Source organism: Brachyistius frenatus, unplaced genomic scaffold (genome assembly GCF_029030835.1).
Source record: "Brachyistius frenatus isolate BFR_SWC_R1_liver_20210118 unplaced genomic scaffold, ASM2903083v1 Contig_303, whole genome shotgun sequence".
NCBI classification, from domain to species: Eukaryota; Metazoa; Chordata; class Actinopteri; family Embiotocidae; genus Brachyistius; species Brachyistius frenatus.
In genome coordinates, this window is record NW_027210902.1 from 66,549 (window position 1) to 83,945 (window position 17,397).

The window sequence follows — 17,397 nt, forward strand, 5'->3', positions numbered from 1 at the left end:
TTTAAAAAAATTACATATATTGAGAGTATTTAAGGCTTTTGGGTTGTTAATAGTGTTGGATTGTTTGTATATATTGTGACATTTCATTTATAAAATGAATTTTGCCAATATTATCAAAAGATTTATGATGTGGTATTGCTTTTGCCTGCTGACATCCTGACATCAACTAAAAAGTACATATTTGTACAGTAAAACAAAATGTTACAATGACTATAATGGATATGATGAATATAATGGATATGATGAATATAATGTATATGATGACTATAATGGATATGATGACTATAATGGATATGATGAATATAATGGATATGATGAATATAATGTATATGATGACTATAATGGATATGATGACTATAATGGATATGATGAATATAATGGATATGATGACTATAATGGATATGATGAATATAATGATGAATATAATATGATGATATAATGGATATGATGACTATAATGGATATGATGACTATAATGGATATGATGAATATAATAGATATATGATGAATATAATGATATGATGAATATAATGTATATGATGATATGATGACTATAATGGATATGATGACTATAATAGATATGAATATAATGGATATGATGACTATAATGGATATGATGAATATATAATGGATATGATGAATATAATGGATATGATGAATATAATGGATATGATGACTATAATGGATATGATGAATATAATGGATATGATGACTATAATGGATATGATGAATATAATGGATATGATGACTATAATGGATATGATGAATATAATGGATATGATGACTATAATGGATATGATGACTATAATGGATATGATGACTATAATGGATATGATGAATATAATGGATATGATGACTATAATGGATATGATGAATATAATGGATATGATGAATATAATGGATATGATGAATATAATGGATATGATGACTATAATGGATATGATGACTATAATGATATGATGAATATAATGGATATGATGACTATAATGGATATGATGAATATAATGGATATGATGATGATGAATATAATGGATATGATGACTATAATGGATATGATGAATATAATGGATATGATGAATATAATGGATATGATGAATATAATGGATATGATGAATATAATGGATATGATGAATGGATATGATGATGACTATAATGGATATGATGAATATAATGGATATGATGAATATGATGAATATAATGGATATGATGACTATAATGGATATGATGAATATAATGGATATGATGAATATAATGGATATGATGAATATGATGAATATAATGGATATGATGACTATAATGGATATGATGAATATAATGGATATGATGACTATAATGGATATGATGAATATAATGGATATGATGACTATAATGGATATGATGAATATAATGGATATGATGAATATAATGGATATGATGACTATAATGGATATGATGACTATAATGGATATGATGACTATAATGGATATGATGAATATAATGGATATGATGAATATAATGGATATGATGACTATAATGGATATGATGAATATAATGGATATGATGACTATAATGGATATGATGAATATAATGGATATGATGACTATAATGGATATGATGAATATAATGGATATGATGACTATAATGGATATGATGACTATAATGGATATGATGAATATAATGGATATGATGAATATAATGGATATGATGAATATAATGGATATGATGACTATAATGGATAAAGTCCTTTCAAAATACAATGATATAAGAGCAGTTCCAGAAACAGACAGTTTGAAACAGACATTTCTTGGTTTGTTTGTGATCAAGTATCTTGAAGATAATGTCCAGACTTTGTTCCACTGAATATGTGAGACAAATTTTCCTCAGTGGTTGAGTATAGGTTTTGTTACTGTCGTCACTTCCGTTGTGTTTTTACAAAACGTCAAGCTGCTGCAATAAGCGGGCCACGTTAGATATTCAAAATAAACGCGAAGCATGCTGTCTGTCTGTCTGTCTGTCGGTCTGTCTGTCTGTCGGTCTGTTTATCTCGCGACACACATACAGCTCGTGGCCACGACACGTCTGGGCATGTCGCAGAGATCTTATTTTGAAATTCTTTTCCGGAAGTGACTGCCACACGCGCCCGTTTCCTGTAAAGTGCTCTCATGTGATTGTTGAGCGCGGGAAGAATCATGGCAGCAGCACAGTGAACGTGAACAGCTTCGTCGTCGCCAGTTTGGTTTGTCTCGAGTCCGTGAGGACATGTTTACGTGTCCAGCGTCACCAGCTCAGCCCTGAACACCGGGGATGACTCCAAGCAACGGCGGAACTCTTCGCGGTAGCGCGTGCTCGGTGATAGCTAACAAGTGACTGTCTCAGGTAGGTGACGACGTCAGACAGGAAAAAAGGTGGGAAATGACGTCAGGTAAACCTAATTAAGTTCACAACAACGGTTTAGTTGTGTGTTACAGCACCTTAAACTCGTAGTTAAAGAGTTGCAGTCACAAACACGAGCGCTATTCTTGTACTGAACTTTCTTTGTCAGTGGAGCTGATGTGGGTTTCATCGGACCTTTCCTTGACCATTTCTCTGAAGCAGGGTGAAAGCAGCATGGCTGCATCCGCGGTGGAGTACACCATCGGCGGGGTGAAGATCCACTTCCCCTGCAAGGCTTACCCGTCCCAGCTGGCGATGATGAACTCGGTGAGGAACTCAATCACTTCCCCCTGAAACCAGCCAGTCCAGTGTATTCACATAACATGGGCCCATCTTGAGTTATAGGGAGTTATGGGCTTGTTCACAATAATAAAGTAATAATCTGAATCTGGATTATGAAGACAGGAAGTCACGTCAAAGATCCAAGTTTAAAGATAAACAAAAATACTATTGTAAAAAATCTTGTTTGCTTCTGCAAACATGGATCTTTACGACTCCGTCTGGATGTTTTTATTCGGTGTCGTGCTGCAGAATGAATTTGGGACCGATCACATGTCTCCCTGTTGGATCTAAAGTGCCTAAAACTTAATGACGACAGAAATCTACCCACAATCCCACCCGTTTGTAATTCAGAATATTCGACTCTCCTAAACTGCATGTCTTTGCACCTGGAGATTGTACGCTGTGATTTAGTCTGTAAAAGCACTTGTAACTTACTGTCCAATGTGTGTATGGAAGTAGATGCAACCCGTGTTTGTTTTCAGAGTATTGCACGGAAACGGTACAAATACCCTTTCAGAATAAAACGGGTAAAACTGTGCGATACTAAATGGTGGCGTGACGGTGTGACTGCATCTGTGTCTCGTCTGCAGATCGTACGCGGGTTGAACTCCGGGCAGCACTGTTTGCTGGAGAGTCCCACGGGCAGTGGGAAGAGTTTGGCGTTGCTCTGCTCCGCTCTGGGCTGGCAGAGAGCTCAGCAAGGTGAGAGTGCTCAGGTTGGTTCGATGGCGACTCGGTCGGTTACTGGGTGGACAGATTCAGTACTGCAGAAGTCTGTCTTTCACAGGCAGCATTTTCAGTCTTTTAAGTTTTTATAGAGTACCACATTTAAACCGGCTGGTTGATATACTTTTACAATATCTGTACAGTGACATGAGACACCGGTATTTTCTTAACTCCTAATTGAAATAAAGAGTCCTGGTCCTTTCTTGTCCATATGTCTGACCCCATGTGCTGACTGGAGGTCATCGGCACTGACGGTTACATCTCTTTTATTGTGATTGCAGCTAAACTGAAAGAGGGAGGAGATGCTGCGGACGACAAGAGTCAGTCAGATAAAAACGGTGGAGACTTTAAGAAGCCGGACGGCCTCACGCCCTGCCAGTGTGTGTGCCACAGCAAAGCTGGCGGACCGGCGGCTGCAGCAGCAGCTGAACCTGCCGTTGTGGACCTCACGGAGTCACCCTGCAAACAGACGAGTCAGCCGCCGCCTCCAGCTCCTCAACATGGTGAGGGATCCTTTTTTATCCTCGGGGTACCACTTAAAACATGCATAACTGCTCGTTTTATGGTGTTGAGTTTATCTTTGAGGTAACAAAGTCAAAATGCTCAGTTTACCAAAGTTTGTTATGCAGATAGATTTGTATGGATTCAGCTCACAGCTGCAGGTCTTCAGACTGGTCCGCTGTCCACACTCTTCCACAGAGGTACTTAACAAACATTGTCCAAAATCTTCATGCCTCCTCTTAAATCAGCAACACGTGTCTGCCTTAAGTTCTGCTTCTCAATCTTGGTTGTTGGTGATGTAAACAAAAACAACAAAAACATACTGTATACAGTCGCTCTAGAAATGAACACAAATTCAAACAAATATGCGGGAGTTTGCAATTTTTAAAAATTCCTGTGATTTTTCTGCAATAAATGTCGTCAGCAGAGTGTGTGCTGAAAGTATTAGCGTCATAAAGTAAATCTTTTCAGACAAAACTCGATTTATTAACACAAATAATCCGCATTTACAGTCAGTACGGTTCTCTTCCTCTCATCTCACCAAATAAAACTGTTCACCGGAGGAAACGTATGACTTCCAAACCTTCATATGCGTCCTACTTGCTGTGTTTCAGCGACATCACCCGAAGAGTCGCCACTCAGAAAGCCTTCTGTTGCCTCTCGTCTGTCGGAGAAGTTTCAGGCGTCTCTCCGCTCCGACTGCCAGACAGACGATGACTTCCAGCCAGACAGGAAACGCATCCGCTCTGCGGAGAGCCAGGTAGCTGCAACGGTTCATGTACACTCAATTCACCATATATTCAGTTTATATGGTTAGTATGTGCATTTGACATCAAAGACGTGACTACCAGTACGTGTCGTTTTTTAAATTTTTTTTATTTCAATTGACGTTTATTTATATAGCAGCAAACGCAACATACGTCATCTCAGGTCCAAACAACAGAACCATCAAACATTATAAGGAGGCCAAAAGTCTAATAAGTTCCACATGAGTCAGAGCTGGGAGGAAAAACTCCCTTTTAACAGGATTGGAATAAACACACAATTTAGTTCCCTTTATTTGAGGTCTCGGTAAATTTGCAGTTTATTAGTGGTGACAGATGACAGACCATTCGAAGTTAAGGAGATGAAAGACTTTAGGTGTTTAGCTTGACTTAAAGTCTTTTATTCTTTAACATAGTACAGTAAAACTAGATTTATAATTTATGACTACACTTACACTGAATTATCTCCAAACCTCTTCTACTAAATAAAACGAGAGACTGTGACACTGCAAATACTCTTCTACTATAATCGCCTACAATCATGTTTATGTGAAAATCTTTAGTATAATGTAAGTCCACAAAACATATAAAAGATCTAAGTACACTCAAATAATTTAAATAGAAATATTTGATGTTTTTACACCCGGTAGATTACCAAACTTACTCTCTAAATATTACACACTCTATATTGTGCACTAATAATAAGCAAGCTGTCTTGTAAAGGATCCATTTTCTGTTGGTTCCTCAGAGCCGTAAAAAGCAGCGTCTGGAGCGCGGAGTCATCTTCATCGATGACGAGCCGCAGCTGGAACAACAACCATCAGGTCCTTGGAGCTGGAGAGCAGAGAGCAGCAGCCCGGCAGCTGGCCGGTCCTCCTCCTGCTGCGTGAGTACACGCACACGGTGCTGTCTGTCATTTTTACATTTTAGATATCAGCCAGTGACTGTGGGTCACCTCTGGTCTAACTATTGTGATCCAACCACTTATTGATCACCTGTATCTTGTAGAGCTGATCAGTGCTGCACTGTTGGAGCATGGTTTAGTTAGTATTTTTCATCTTTGTCTTTCTGTAGTTGGGAGGTGTAAGTCCTCTTTTCCATGGAGTGTAAATACAAGTTGGGACGCTGTTTAAAATTTTTTAATTTAATTTTATTGTACTCTATTAATCCCCGAGGGGAAATTCTTTCGCTACAGCAGCATCCCGAGGGGGAGCTGCTGCAACAGGCTGCCACGAACGCGGCACCAACTAACCTTAGGTGCATGTTTTTGGGTGTTGGGAGGAAGCCGGAGAACCCGGAGAGAACCCACGCAAGCACAGAGAGAACATGCAAACTCCACACAGAAAGGCCCAGGACCGGATTCGAACCCAGAACCTTTTTGCTGTGAGGCGACAATGCTAACCACTGCACCACCGCAAAAACAGAATGGAATGACTTAAAAATCACTTAAACCCATATTTCATTCAAAATAAACCAAAGACAACACGTCAAATGTTGAAACTGAGACATTTTATTAAAAAAATTTAAAAATATGGGCTCATTTTGAATTTGATGTAGCAACACAAAAAGTTGTGATGGGGTCAACTAAAGATGGGAAAAGTTGTGTAAAAAAAAACCCTGGTGGACCATCTCACAACTAATCAGGTTACCGTGGCAACAGATCAGTAACATAATTGAGTATAAAAAGATGATTTCAGAGAGGCAGAGTCTCTCAGCAGTGAAGATGGGGAGAGGTTCACCACTGTGTGAAAGACTGTGTTGGAAAATAGTTCAACAATCCAAGAATAATGTTCCTCAACGTAAAACTACAAAGAATTAGTGGATTTCATCGTCTACGGTTCATAATATCATTAAAAGATTCAGAGAATCTGGAGAAATCCCTGAACACAAGGGACAAGGCTGGAAACCAATATTGGATGATGGTGATCTTCGGGCCCTCAGGCAGCACTGCATTAAAAACACACTATTCTGGAGTGGAAATCACTGCATGGGCTCAGGAACACTTCTGAAAAACACTCACTAACATGTGCGTAGAAATTTTGTCACTTTGCGCACAAAGCAAGTGCGCACGCAAAATCACAGAGGGATTCATGACACGTGTCCACCGGCCAGTTTAGTTTTCACCACATTGCGTATGTTGGTAAATCAGAATCACTCTTAATTGACAGGTACGTGTCTGTGCTCTGCAATTAGCATGTTGCCACGCCCCCATTTCTCCATATAAGGATACCGGTTTGTCTGAGCTGTATCATGAAGAAAGCGAAGAGAAGTTGACGCAAAGAAAACGCATCACAGACCAAAAGAAAAAATAGGAAACAGGTGGAAGACATTTCACTTTCAAAACTCCAGAAACTAGTCTCCTCAGTTCCCAAACATTTACAGTGTTGTTAAAAGAAGAGGTGATGAAGCTCAGTGGTGAACATGATCCTGGAACAACTGTTTTGGAACATGTTGCATCAAATTCAAAATGAGTATATATTCCCCCCCCCCCCCAAAAAAAAAAAAAAATTCCTTTTCTATTTCGTACATTTTATGCAGTGTCCCAACTTTTTGGGAAACAAGGTTATATTTGGAAGTACCTACAAAAAGATCCATACTATGGGTTTCTTCTGAAGCCAGCATTTGGGAACAGTTGCCATAAACATATCTTCAGGGAGTGCATATCACTTTCAATACTGTTACAGGACGGGTTTCAATACTGTTATAGGACGGGTTTCAATACTGTTACAGGACGGGTTTCAATACTGTTATAGGACGGGTTTCAATACTGTTACAGGACGGGTTTCAATACTGTTATAGGACGGGTTTCAATACTGTTACAGGACGGGTTTCAATACTGTTACAGGACAGGTTTGATTACAGTTATAGGACAGGTTTCAAAGGTCCGTTGCCCGCTACTGTGAGATAAACGGTCCAAAGAAACACAGATTTGTTAACCCCCTCTTGGTTGCTGTCAGTGGAGTAGTTGTGTTCTGGGATGGTTGCACTGTGTCCACTGGGTGGGGCTGTACTCCATCAAATTGACAAAGGCTTTGGTTAAAGTTTCAACTGCGTGTTGAATTCATGAGACATTGAACCGCAATGGTAAAATAAAGTATTTTAGTTCAGATGTGTCATGTAGGGATTAATACACTATGCTGTGCTATATCAAAATGCAAATGCTCTACAGAATAAGAACCACATTTTACTGGATTTCTTTCATTTCCTTTAGGCTCATAAGCCTGAGTCTGCAATCATGGGAAAGGTAGAGGAGCATCCTCAAATATTTATCCCATAAAAACCTATTGACATTTCATATTTCAGTTATAAGTACTAGTCACTGGGAAGGGAAATCCTAGCACACTTGAACAAGACCGTTTTCCATTAAATAGCTTGTCCCCTGATAAATGAATTTTATCAAAATATATCCATTTATTTAGGGCTGTGCATTATTCTGTTCACTGTTGATTATTTTGATCAGTTTCTGTTTTAAAAAAATATCACAATTTAATATTTACAAAAAAAAAGATGTTTTCTCCAGAGCTCTTATTTTATTTGTCAGTCGGTCCAAAACCCAGTCAGGTATCATGTAAACATCAAAAACCTTCACATTGGAGAAAATGGTACAAAGCAAGGTTAACATTTTTGTTTGGGGAAAGAGTGGAACCTGTTGGTTATCAAAATAGTTTTTTATCTGTTTACTGGGGATCCACTCATCACTTAGTCCACTACTTGTTTTCGATCTGGATTTATTGCAGAGCTGTTGTATTAGTTGTAGCTTGATGGAGCTAATAAACTGATGTTTGAGAGTATTTAGAAGGAATATTAAACTCTTGTGAATCCTCATGATCAAACTTATCTGCTGTAAGTTAAAGGTTTTAGTCCTGTAATGAAAAAGTGCAGCCTGTTGTGTGAACCTGTCTCTGCAGTCAGAAGCAACTGAACCTGGTGCATCAAGTAACACCGAGTTCTTCACGGTATTATGATGTGGTTTCTGGTGAATAATCCACATTTGGGAGTTCTGTCCAGGTCCCAAAGAACAACCGGTTACCCACAATCATGGAGATTCAGACCGCTGTTGCACAGCTCACAGGGGTGCTTAAACTCTCACAACGGCATCTTAACCTGTCGCAGGTGTGTGGTTTGGACAGAGAGCCTGAGATGGTGGGAGGTGGAAAAAGAGTAGGAGGGAAAGTGAAGTCGAAAAAGCGCGTTGGTCTCTGGTTTCCCTGCAGCTACATGACCCGGGCTCTTTTGTCCCATGAGCGCTGACTGACGGCCTGAATGGGGCCCTTTGAAGCAAGCTCCAGTTTTAATTAAGAGGGTTTGCCTCGCCTGGGCCGCTGATCTGTGAAAGCCACGGGGATAAATATTGAATGGGGTTCACCTGCTGGTTACTGCGCCCGAGGGATAAACAGGTGCTTTAGAGGGCAGGTATTTGCCAGGGCCCCTACCTGCGCCGTGTGGTCATATCGGGAGGAGGGGGTGTTGGGTGTCATGTCTTCCGAGGTATTGGCTACTGAAGCCCACCCTTATTGGAATGAATTCCAAGCCCTCCAAAGCTGTGGAATGAGGAGCAAATTGGCGTCCAGTGAGAGGCGCCAGTGATACCCAAGTGATTCACTGCCTGCGGCCCCTACGTGGCCTCCAACTGGCCCCCCGGAGTGTGAGATTTCCATCTTTCAGGTGTTGGCAGAGAGTCGAGCAACAGAAGCCTACCTGTGAATATTCGGAGGTGTTCAGTGACACCACTGAGCTCTGCTCTGTCAATTCAAGACAGCTTTAGCCGCTGCGTACACTTACACCTGGCAGTGTAGGTGCACTGAGGAAACTTAGTATACCTGCCGTAAGTAAACTCAGTACACCTGAAGAAACCGAGTCAACCCGAAGTACACCTGTCCACCCCGGTGGACCTGTAAACGCCGTGTTCATAAGAACGTGTTGTTTGACAGACAGGGGGCATTCTCGTTGCCCGCGGCACCCAAGCAGCGACGCCACTGGCACCGCTACGGGCTGAAAGGCCCGGTATGGTGCGAGCGGCGCTGTGGCCCGCTTGCCCCTTTCTGCCAGTTATCTGCATTCCTTTCTCGGGGGTGTCTGCTCCGGGCTGTGGGGCCAGGCTTGAAACCTTGTTGTCCTGGCATCTCGGGAGGCAGCCGCGTAAAAGGATACTCTTGTGTCAGCTGTTTCCTGCTGCAGCTTTTGACAAGGGCCTCTATTCATCAGCAAGCCCTTCTACACTGACCCGGCCCACCCCCCTTCCCCACCTCCCCCCACCTGCCAATGAATAAGTAATTATTGGCCATCTTGGGGCAGGATATTTGGATGGCTCTATTTAATGTGGCAGCAGCAGGTAAGGTGATCGGGCCCAGGGCCCAGGCTGCGGAGCGTAACTGTTCCAGAGGAGAAAGGTAACTTGAACTGGTGTTGGGGCCCTCCAGCACCTCTGTTTATTTTTCACATGGGCTCAGGGCTCGTTATCCCTCTTAACTCTGAGAGGCGGCTCTCTAAGGGCTCTCTGTGGCCTACACTCCATCACACATTGTAATATTTGATGGGCAAACATGCTTGGAAAATCTGAGCTGCCGGGTAACTGGAGCTGCTCGTCTGTCATCAGAAGTGCTACCTTCTGATCCCCATGATAAGTTGCAATGCGTAACATCACATACCATTCATTCTTACCAGGAATCATTCAGGTAATTTGTAAAGGATTTAGGGTCAAACATGTTTGCCAGGATTATGAGTTATATTTATTTGATAGTAACCTGTGACTCCAGGAAGTTGCGATGAAACTGCTGTTTTTTTTTTGTTGGCTTTTCTCAAAAATTATGATCCAATTTGGGAAGTTTTATGTAACCGTTTTGCTAAAATTGGCAAAAATTTCAAGGACGAAAAAGTGAAAAAAAAGGTGCTTTTTCTTTCAATTACCATCTTTTGAGGACTTATGACTCAAAATATGCACACTGCACATCACAGAAATATCAGGGAATATTTAAATTGTTTTTATTTTTGAACTTTAAAGAACATGGGGAACAAAGGTTATAAATGTGACGCATCTTTACAGAACAGACTTTGACTGTTATAGAATACATAGAGAAAGGTATAACACTCAGGGCCCACCAATACTTTTCCCTGTCCTAATTCTTATAACCAAAAGCTCATTATTAAACTATATTTCTCATGAACCCCGTCATTTCCTGTCTTTCTGTTTTCCCAGTCAACCAGCATGTAGTTTGTTTTGATAATGAGAAGAGGATAGTTCAGGATAAAGCAGGTAGAGATGATGGAGGAGATTGAAGATTCTTGTTTACTGTAAATGAGATGTTATTTCTGTTAGAAATGTTTTTTTTGTTTTTGTTTTTTGAAGGATAGGCTTATTTGATCTGTATTACGTTCAGAAGATTATTTATTATTGTACTTTTATTGCAAAGAAATTCTGTGAATTTTGCAAAATTCAAAGTTTCTGCATAACAGTGTCGACGAACTGTGGTTTATGAACTGATGCTTTTGAGGCCTCAGCTTTGGCCGTCACCATCTTGGTTTTTTGGAGCTAGAAATGACCATATTTGGATGAGCTGTGGAGGAGCAAGTGGTGCATCTATAGCAGGAAACCTAACTGGGGCCCAGACCTCTCAATCAAACCAGACATTCCCCCAAACATACCTCTCTTTTTGGCCTAATATCAAATTAAATGACTGAATTATTTTCAGGTCTCCCCAAAAAAACTAATCAGAAGGAATGACTTAATAATGACACCATTATGACTTGTGGAACAAAATGCTTGACTTTGTATTTCATGAAAGAAATTAAACGGGAGCTTGTGGACCCAGAGGCAAATAATCAGAGATTTGTTTTCATTAGATTTATCAAAAGATAAGAGGACAACTATCTTGGTGCAAACAGCTTTCAAAATCTCAAACACTAGATAATTAAATAATCCCATTGTGTATCATCATAAAAGAGCACCGTGTATGTAGCCGTGGCAGTGAAACCAAATAATGCACTAAATGAATGCGTTGTACACGCACCCATATTGTGTTTTAATGTCTTCAGCAACTGAGCTCAGTGACAAACTGCTCCTTGTATTTTAAACCAAAGCTGCACTTGGTGGTTGATTACTGAGGTTTGCACTCAGTTAAGACTCGTGAAATGTTTCTCCTTATACAAATAGAAAATTGAGAGTAAATGAAGTGAAATTAAGCTTTTAATTTGAAATGGACAATATGTTTAAAAAAAAAGAAGAGAATCTACATGAGTGTGAATTATGGTTAATATATGTATATTTATTGTGGATCAGGGTGATGAAGAAAAAATACTGCTTCTAGTGATAATATTGATAATGAGATATTCAATCCTTAGATAATGTATGCTGGTACCACCACTTTAAAGAGCTCAACACATAAGCAGGATCAGTTTCATAAGCGTTGCCGGCTACACTTCACCTGTGAGCGGGGGGAAAAACAAGAGTCCTCCACGTCACTGCACGGCCAATTATGAAGCAGCTAGATTTTCTCGGCCGCCACAATGGTGGCTGATCATCTTTCAGAGCCAGGAAAGGTCACCCGGTGCAGAGTGACAGGACGCCGTATGTATGGATACAAATTCTCTCAAAGAGTAGACAAGACACTGTGTCAGGAGGCCCATTCAGAGAGGGGAGGACGGTGTTGAGGTGTAGCGTACAGTAATACTCTGAAAGGCTCAACATCCCGGATATTAAGACTATAATTGTGACGGTGGAGAGGAGAATTTGTATTTGTTGTCTTTTTCACGAGACAGTGATTTATTGGACATTTATTTAAAACTCGGAAACACATCAGTGGAAATCCAGCATGAAGGAAAGAAGATGAGATTGAATATTGTAATTAAAGAGTGGCTTTATAGATAAATAGCACTGCTGGTCAGTCTTTAGAAAACATTATCGTAGCGTGATGGTATCAGACAGCATGATACAATCAATCCCACCTGGAGGAAGTGGTTGATCCCGGATGCATGAACCTCAGACTGGATATAAAAGAGTTCGTAGCTTCAGGTCTGTAAAATGGTTCAGATCCAGAAGTGTCTTCAGCTGCAATACCAGCGAGTGCCACTAGAGGTCGTCTCCAAAAAGCCTCCGGCTCCATAGACTCCCATTCAACTTCTCTCATCAAATCCAAAGTGAATAAAATGTGTCCATCAGTTCTCTCGGTGTTGTTAGCTAAAGTCACTCCTTCTTCTTAGTTTTCTGGAGGTCCATCTGAAAATAATCCCTCATTCATTAGAAAAGAAGATTCAAGAAGACCTGTTTTTGGGGGCGTGTCTGTTTGATTGACGGGCCTGTGGTGCAGTCAGGTTACAGCTATCAGTGGGCGGGACGTAGTATCGTCAGGTTTCCGATCAGATCGGTCAGATTCACCTCTGGCTCCTCCCCCAGCTCGTCCAAATATGGTCACTTCCTGCTCCGAACTGCTCCGAACTAGCAAAGATGGTGACGGACAGAATCTGAACTGGAGGATTCATAACGTTCACAAACCAACGATGACATCACTGATGGACGATGACATCACTGATGGTTGATGATTAGCATGAACTGAGTGTCATCTCAAAATGAATCTACTTTCTTAGTTCATAGGTTAATGCCAACAGAACTGTGACCTTTAGCATGAAGCCCATCACATCACTGAACTTATATCTCTAAATAACTTTGGTAATCACCGTGAAACATGACTCAACAAATGGAAACACAGTTTCCCCTTGTCCTCGTTTTCTGTCCCGCCGCCCTTCATTGTCCCGGTCGGGCTTCTATTGTGCTGATATTGTGGAGTATGAACTTGGCATGAGACCCGTTTTCCAGCTGCCCAACAACAACACCAGCCATCTTTTGTTCACGCTGTTAAAAGATGGATGTTATGAAATTAATGGAAACTCCTGATCTTATGCCCTCACGTTAAGAGGATCTGATGTTTGTCTCCATCCAGGCCCCTGAAGCCTGCTCCAAGTGCCCGTGTGCGGCAACCAAAGACGGTGGGAAGGACAAAGATGGCAAAAAGAAGATCCCAAAGATCTTCTTCGGCACTCGCACGCACAAACAGATAACTCAGATCGCCCACGAGCTGCAGCGCACCGTCTACACCGGTGTGCCCATGACCATCTTATCCAGCCGAGATCACACCTGCGTCAACCCAGAGGTGGCGCCGCACTTCAACCGCAACGAACGGTGCAAGGAGCTGCTGGAGGCCAAAGATGTGAGGACACGCACACGCACGCACGCACACGCACACACACACACACACACACACACACACACACACACACACACACACACACACACACACACACACACTTTTTTCGCGATCTTGCTAGCATAATAGTTAACGCAAATTCAAGCAAACTCCGCAATATTTGCGAGAGTATATATCTGCAATATCGCCCCTCCCAGCTCGTCCAAATATGGTCACTTCCTGCTCCAACCCGCTCCGAACTAGCAAAGATGGTGACGGACAGAATCTGAACTAGAGGATTCATAACGTTCACAAACCAACGATGACATCACTGATGGATGATGACATCACTGATGGTTGATGACATCACTGATGGTTGGATGTAATGCACAGATTGTGTTAAAACGGTTTAAATCAAAAATATATTTGTGCCCTTCAAACACACACAGTCACTTCACTTCCATCATGTCCTGTGGAGAGAAGTTTTTTTGTAGTTTTTCTGCAGGTAACTCCAAACCAAATTCTGCTATAAAATCCACAACTGGTCCAGAAGACACTTTCTGACACACTGAAAAGATTTATTTGGAGACATGAGACGCTTGTAACCTCGTATATGGAGCTAAAGTTGAGGCGCCGACTATAATGAAGACAATTACACTGTCACTGCAGGTGTTGGCCTCCCACGGCAATTGTCTCACTTTGTCATGAAATAACTGTCCCAGTCATAACTCCTCACCGTCAGTCTCAGCTTACTGTGCTGTTACAGACAAACCGTGATTCACACACGCACACACACACACACACACACACACACACACACACACACACACACACACACACACACACACACACACACACACACACACACACACACACACACACACACACACGCATACACACGTACACGCACACACACACACACACATACACACACGTACACACACACACGCATACACACGTACACACACACACGCATGCACACCGTTCAGCTAACGTGGTCTTCGGTTAGAGCACCGACCTCCGTCTGAGCGCTGCTGAAAGCCGGCCCGACTTCCTGAGGGTGGCTGAAGTCCCTTAATCCCCCCAACTCCCCTTTCACCAATTCACCAAGCAGACGGGCTTCAGTGTCGGCAGAGTGTCCAATTTTAGCCCGTCGTTTTCAGAAGTACACCCTTTCACCCGGAGATTATGAGCGTCTGGAGGTCGCCGAGTTCACCCGTGTACAGTATTAGCGTGACCGCGTCACCTGGAGCTGTTGGGCTGATAAAGAACAGGGTGGGACGTGAAGCCGCTCCTCTCCTGACAGAGTAATTGGGGGTTTCGGTACATGAGCTGCTGCTTCTTTACACGTCGTTTACATTCACTGTGTGAGTGTCAGGATGTGTAAGCTGCGACAATAGCTGCAGCGTGTGATCACAGGCAGCCTGTGAAATACTGAACGTCACACTGGAAACCACAGAAAAGACTTTCAACAGCCCAGTCGGCCCAGAGATGGAAGACAATTGTCGCATTATTTAAACTGTATGGATTAGTTGTGGAAAATAAGATTTTGAAGACCTAGAAATATGAAGGGCTTACTGATCCATGTGTTTTTATGCAGATTTGATATCAAAAAGTCCAAACTTTCACTGTTTTCTTGTTATTCTAGCAGAGACGACTTTAAAATGACATCTAGACCTCATTCATTGAAACTTTATCAATCATTTGTCAATCATTTTGAATAATGTTTATAGAGAAAATACAACAGCCCCACTGGCTTTTACATCTGAATGGTTTCTGTTTTTAAAGACTTCTATGGTAGTAAATGGAATATGATTTAGGATTCACACTGTCTATCAGACAAAACACAATTTAAGATGTTACCTTTGGAAATATGTGAGGGTCAGTTTTCAGTGTAAAGGAGTCTTGCAGACATATAGAGGATGTTTAGTTAATGGAAACACAACTCCACCTCCACAACATCCACTTTGGGCCTCCACTTTGTTTTCAGCACAACAACCAGCAGGAGCTGATTTAAACCTCATATTTACATTCAGAGGATGTAGAGAGTCGAGGGCTGACAGCCTGTTCTATCTAACATACTACATGATCTAACATACTACATGTGATCTAATATACTTCCTGTGATCTAACATACTACATGATCTAACATACTACATGATCTAACATACTACATGTGATCTAACATACTACGTGATCTCATAAACTACATGTGATCTAACATACTACATGATCTAACATACTACATGATCTAACATACTACATGTGATCTAACATACTACATGATCTAACATACTACATGTGATCTAACATACTACATGATCTAACATACTACATGTGATCTAACATACTTCATGTGATCTAACATACTACATGTGATCAAACATACTACATGATCTAACATACTACATATGATCTAACATAATTCGTGATCTAACATACTACATGTGATGTAACATACTACATGATCTAACATACTACATGTGATCTAACATACTTCATGTGATCTAACATACTACATGATCTAACATACTACATGTGATCTAACATACTACATGATCTCATAAACTACATGTGATCTAACATACTACATGATCTAACATACTACATGTGATCTAACATACTACGTGATCTCATAAACTACATGTGATCTAACATACTACATGATCTAACATACTACATGTGATCTAACATACTTCATGTGATCTAACATACTACATGATCTAACATACTACATGTGATCTAACATACTACGTGATCTCATAAACTACATGTGATCTAACATACTACATGATCTAACATACTACATGTGATCTAACATACTACATGATCTAACATACTACATGTGATCTAACATACTACATGATCTAACATACTACATGATCTAACATACTTCATGTGATCTAACATACTACATGATCTAACATACTACATGTGATCTAACATACTACATGATCTAACATACTACATGTGATCTAACATACTTCATGTGATCTAACATACTACATGTGATCAAACATACTACATGATCTAACATACTACATGTGATCTAACATAATTCGTGATCTAACATACTACATGTGATGTAACATACTTCATGTGATCTAACATACTACATGTGATTTAACATACTTCATGTGATCTAACATACTACGTGATCTAACAAACTACATGTGATCTAACATACTACGTGATCTAACAAACTACATGTGATCTAACATACTACATGATCTAACATACTACATGTGATCTAACATACTACGTGATCTCATAAACTACATGTGATCTAACATACTACATGTGATCTAACATACTACGTGATCTAACAAACTACATGTGATCTAACATACTACATGTGATCTGACATACTACATGTGATCTAACATACAACGTGTGATCTAACATACTACATGTGATCTAACATACTACGTGTGATCTAACATACTACGTGTGATCTAACATACTACGTGTGATCTAACATACTTCGTGTGATCTAACATACTACGTGATCTAACATACTACATGTGATCTAACATA

General features: G+C 40.6%; 1 protein-coding gene across 2 annotated transcripts in view; it reads left to right on the forward strand.

Annotated features, from left to right (window-relative positions):
* The first annotated feature begins 2,131 nt into the window (after nucleotides 1–2,131).
* Nucleotides 2,132–17,397, forward strand: part of brip1 (BRCA1 interacting helicase 1) — a 90,358-nt gene continuing 75,092 nt past the window's right edge. For both annotated transcript variants that reach the window (XM_069722745.1, XM_069722746.1), the window contains exons 1-7: nucleotides 2,132–2,354; nucleotides 2,571–2,678; nucleotides 3,284–3,395; nucleotides 3,701–3,922; nucleotides 4,535–4,680; nucleotides 5,433–5,570; nucleotides 13,618–13,884. In XM_069722745.1, coding sequence (XP_069578846.1) covers nucleotides 2,586–2,678; nucleotides 3,284–3,395; nucleotides 3,701–3,922; nucleotides 4,535–4,680; nucleotides 5,433–5,570; nucleotides 13,618–13,884 — 978 coding nt within the window. In that variant the 5' untranslated portion in view covers nucleotides 2,132–2,354; nucleotides 2,571–2,585. The remainder of the gene's footprint in view (nucleotides 2,355–2,570; nucleotides 2,679–3,283; nucleotides 3,396–3,700; nucleotides 3,923–4,534; nucleotides 4,681–5,432; nucleotides 5,571–13,617; nucleotides 13,885–17,397) is intronic.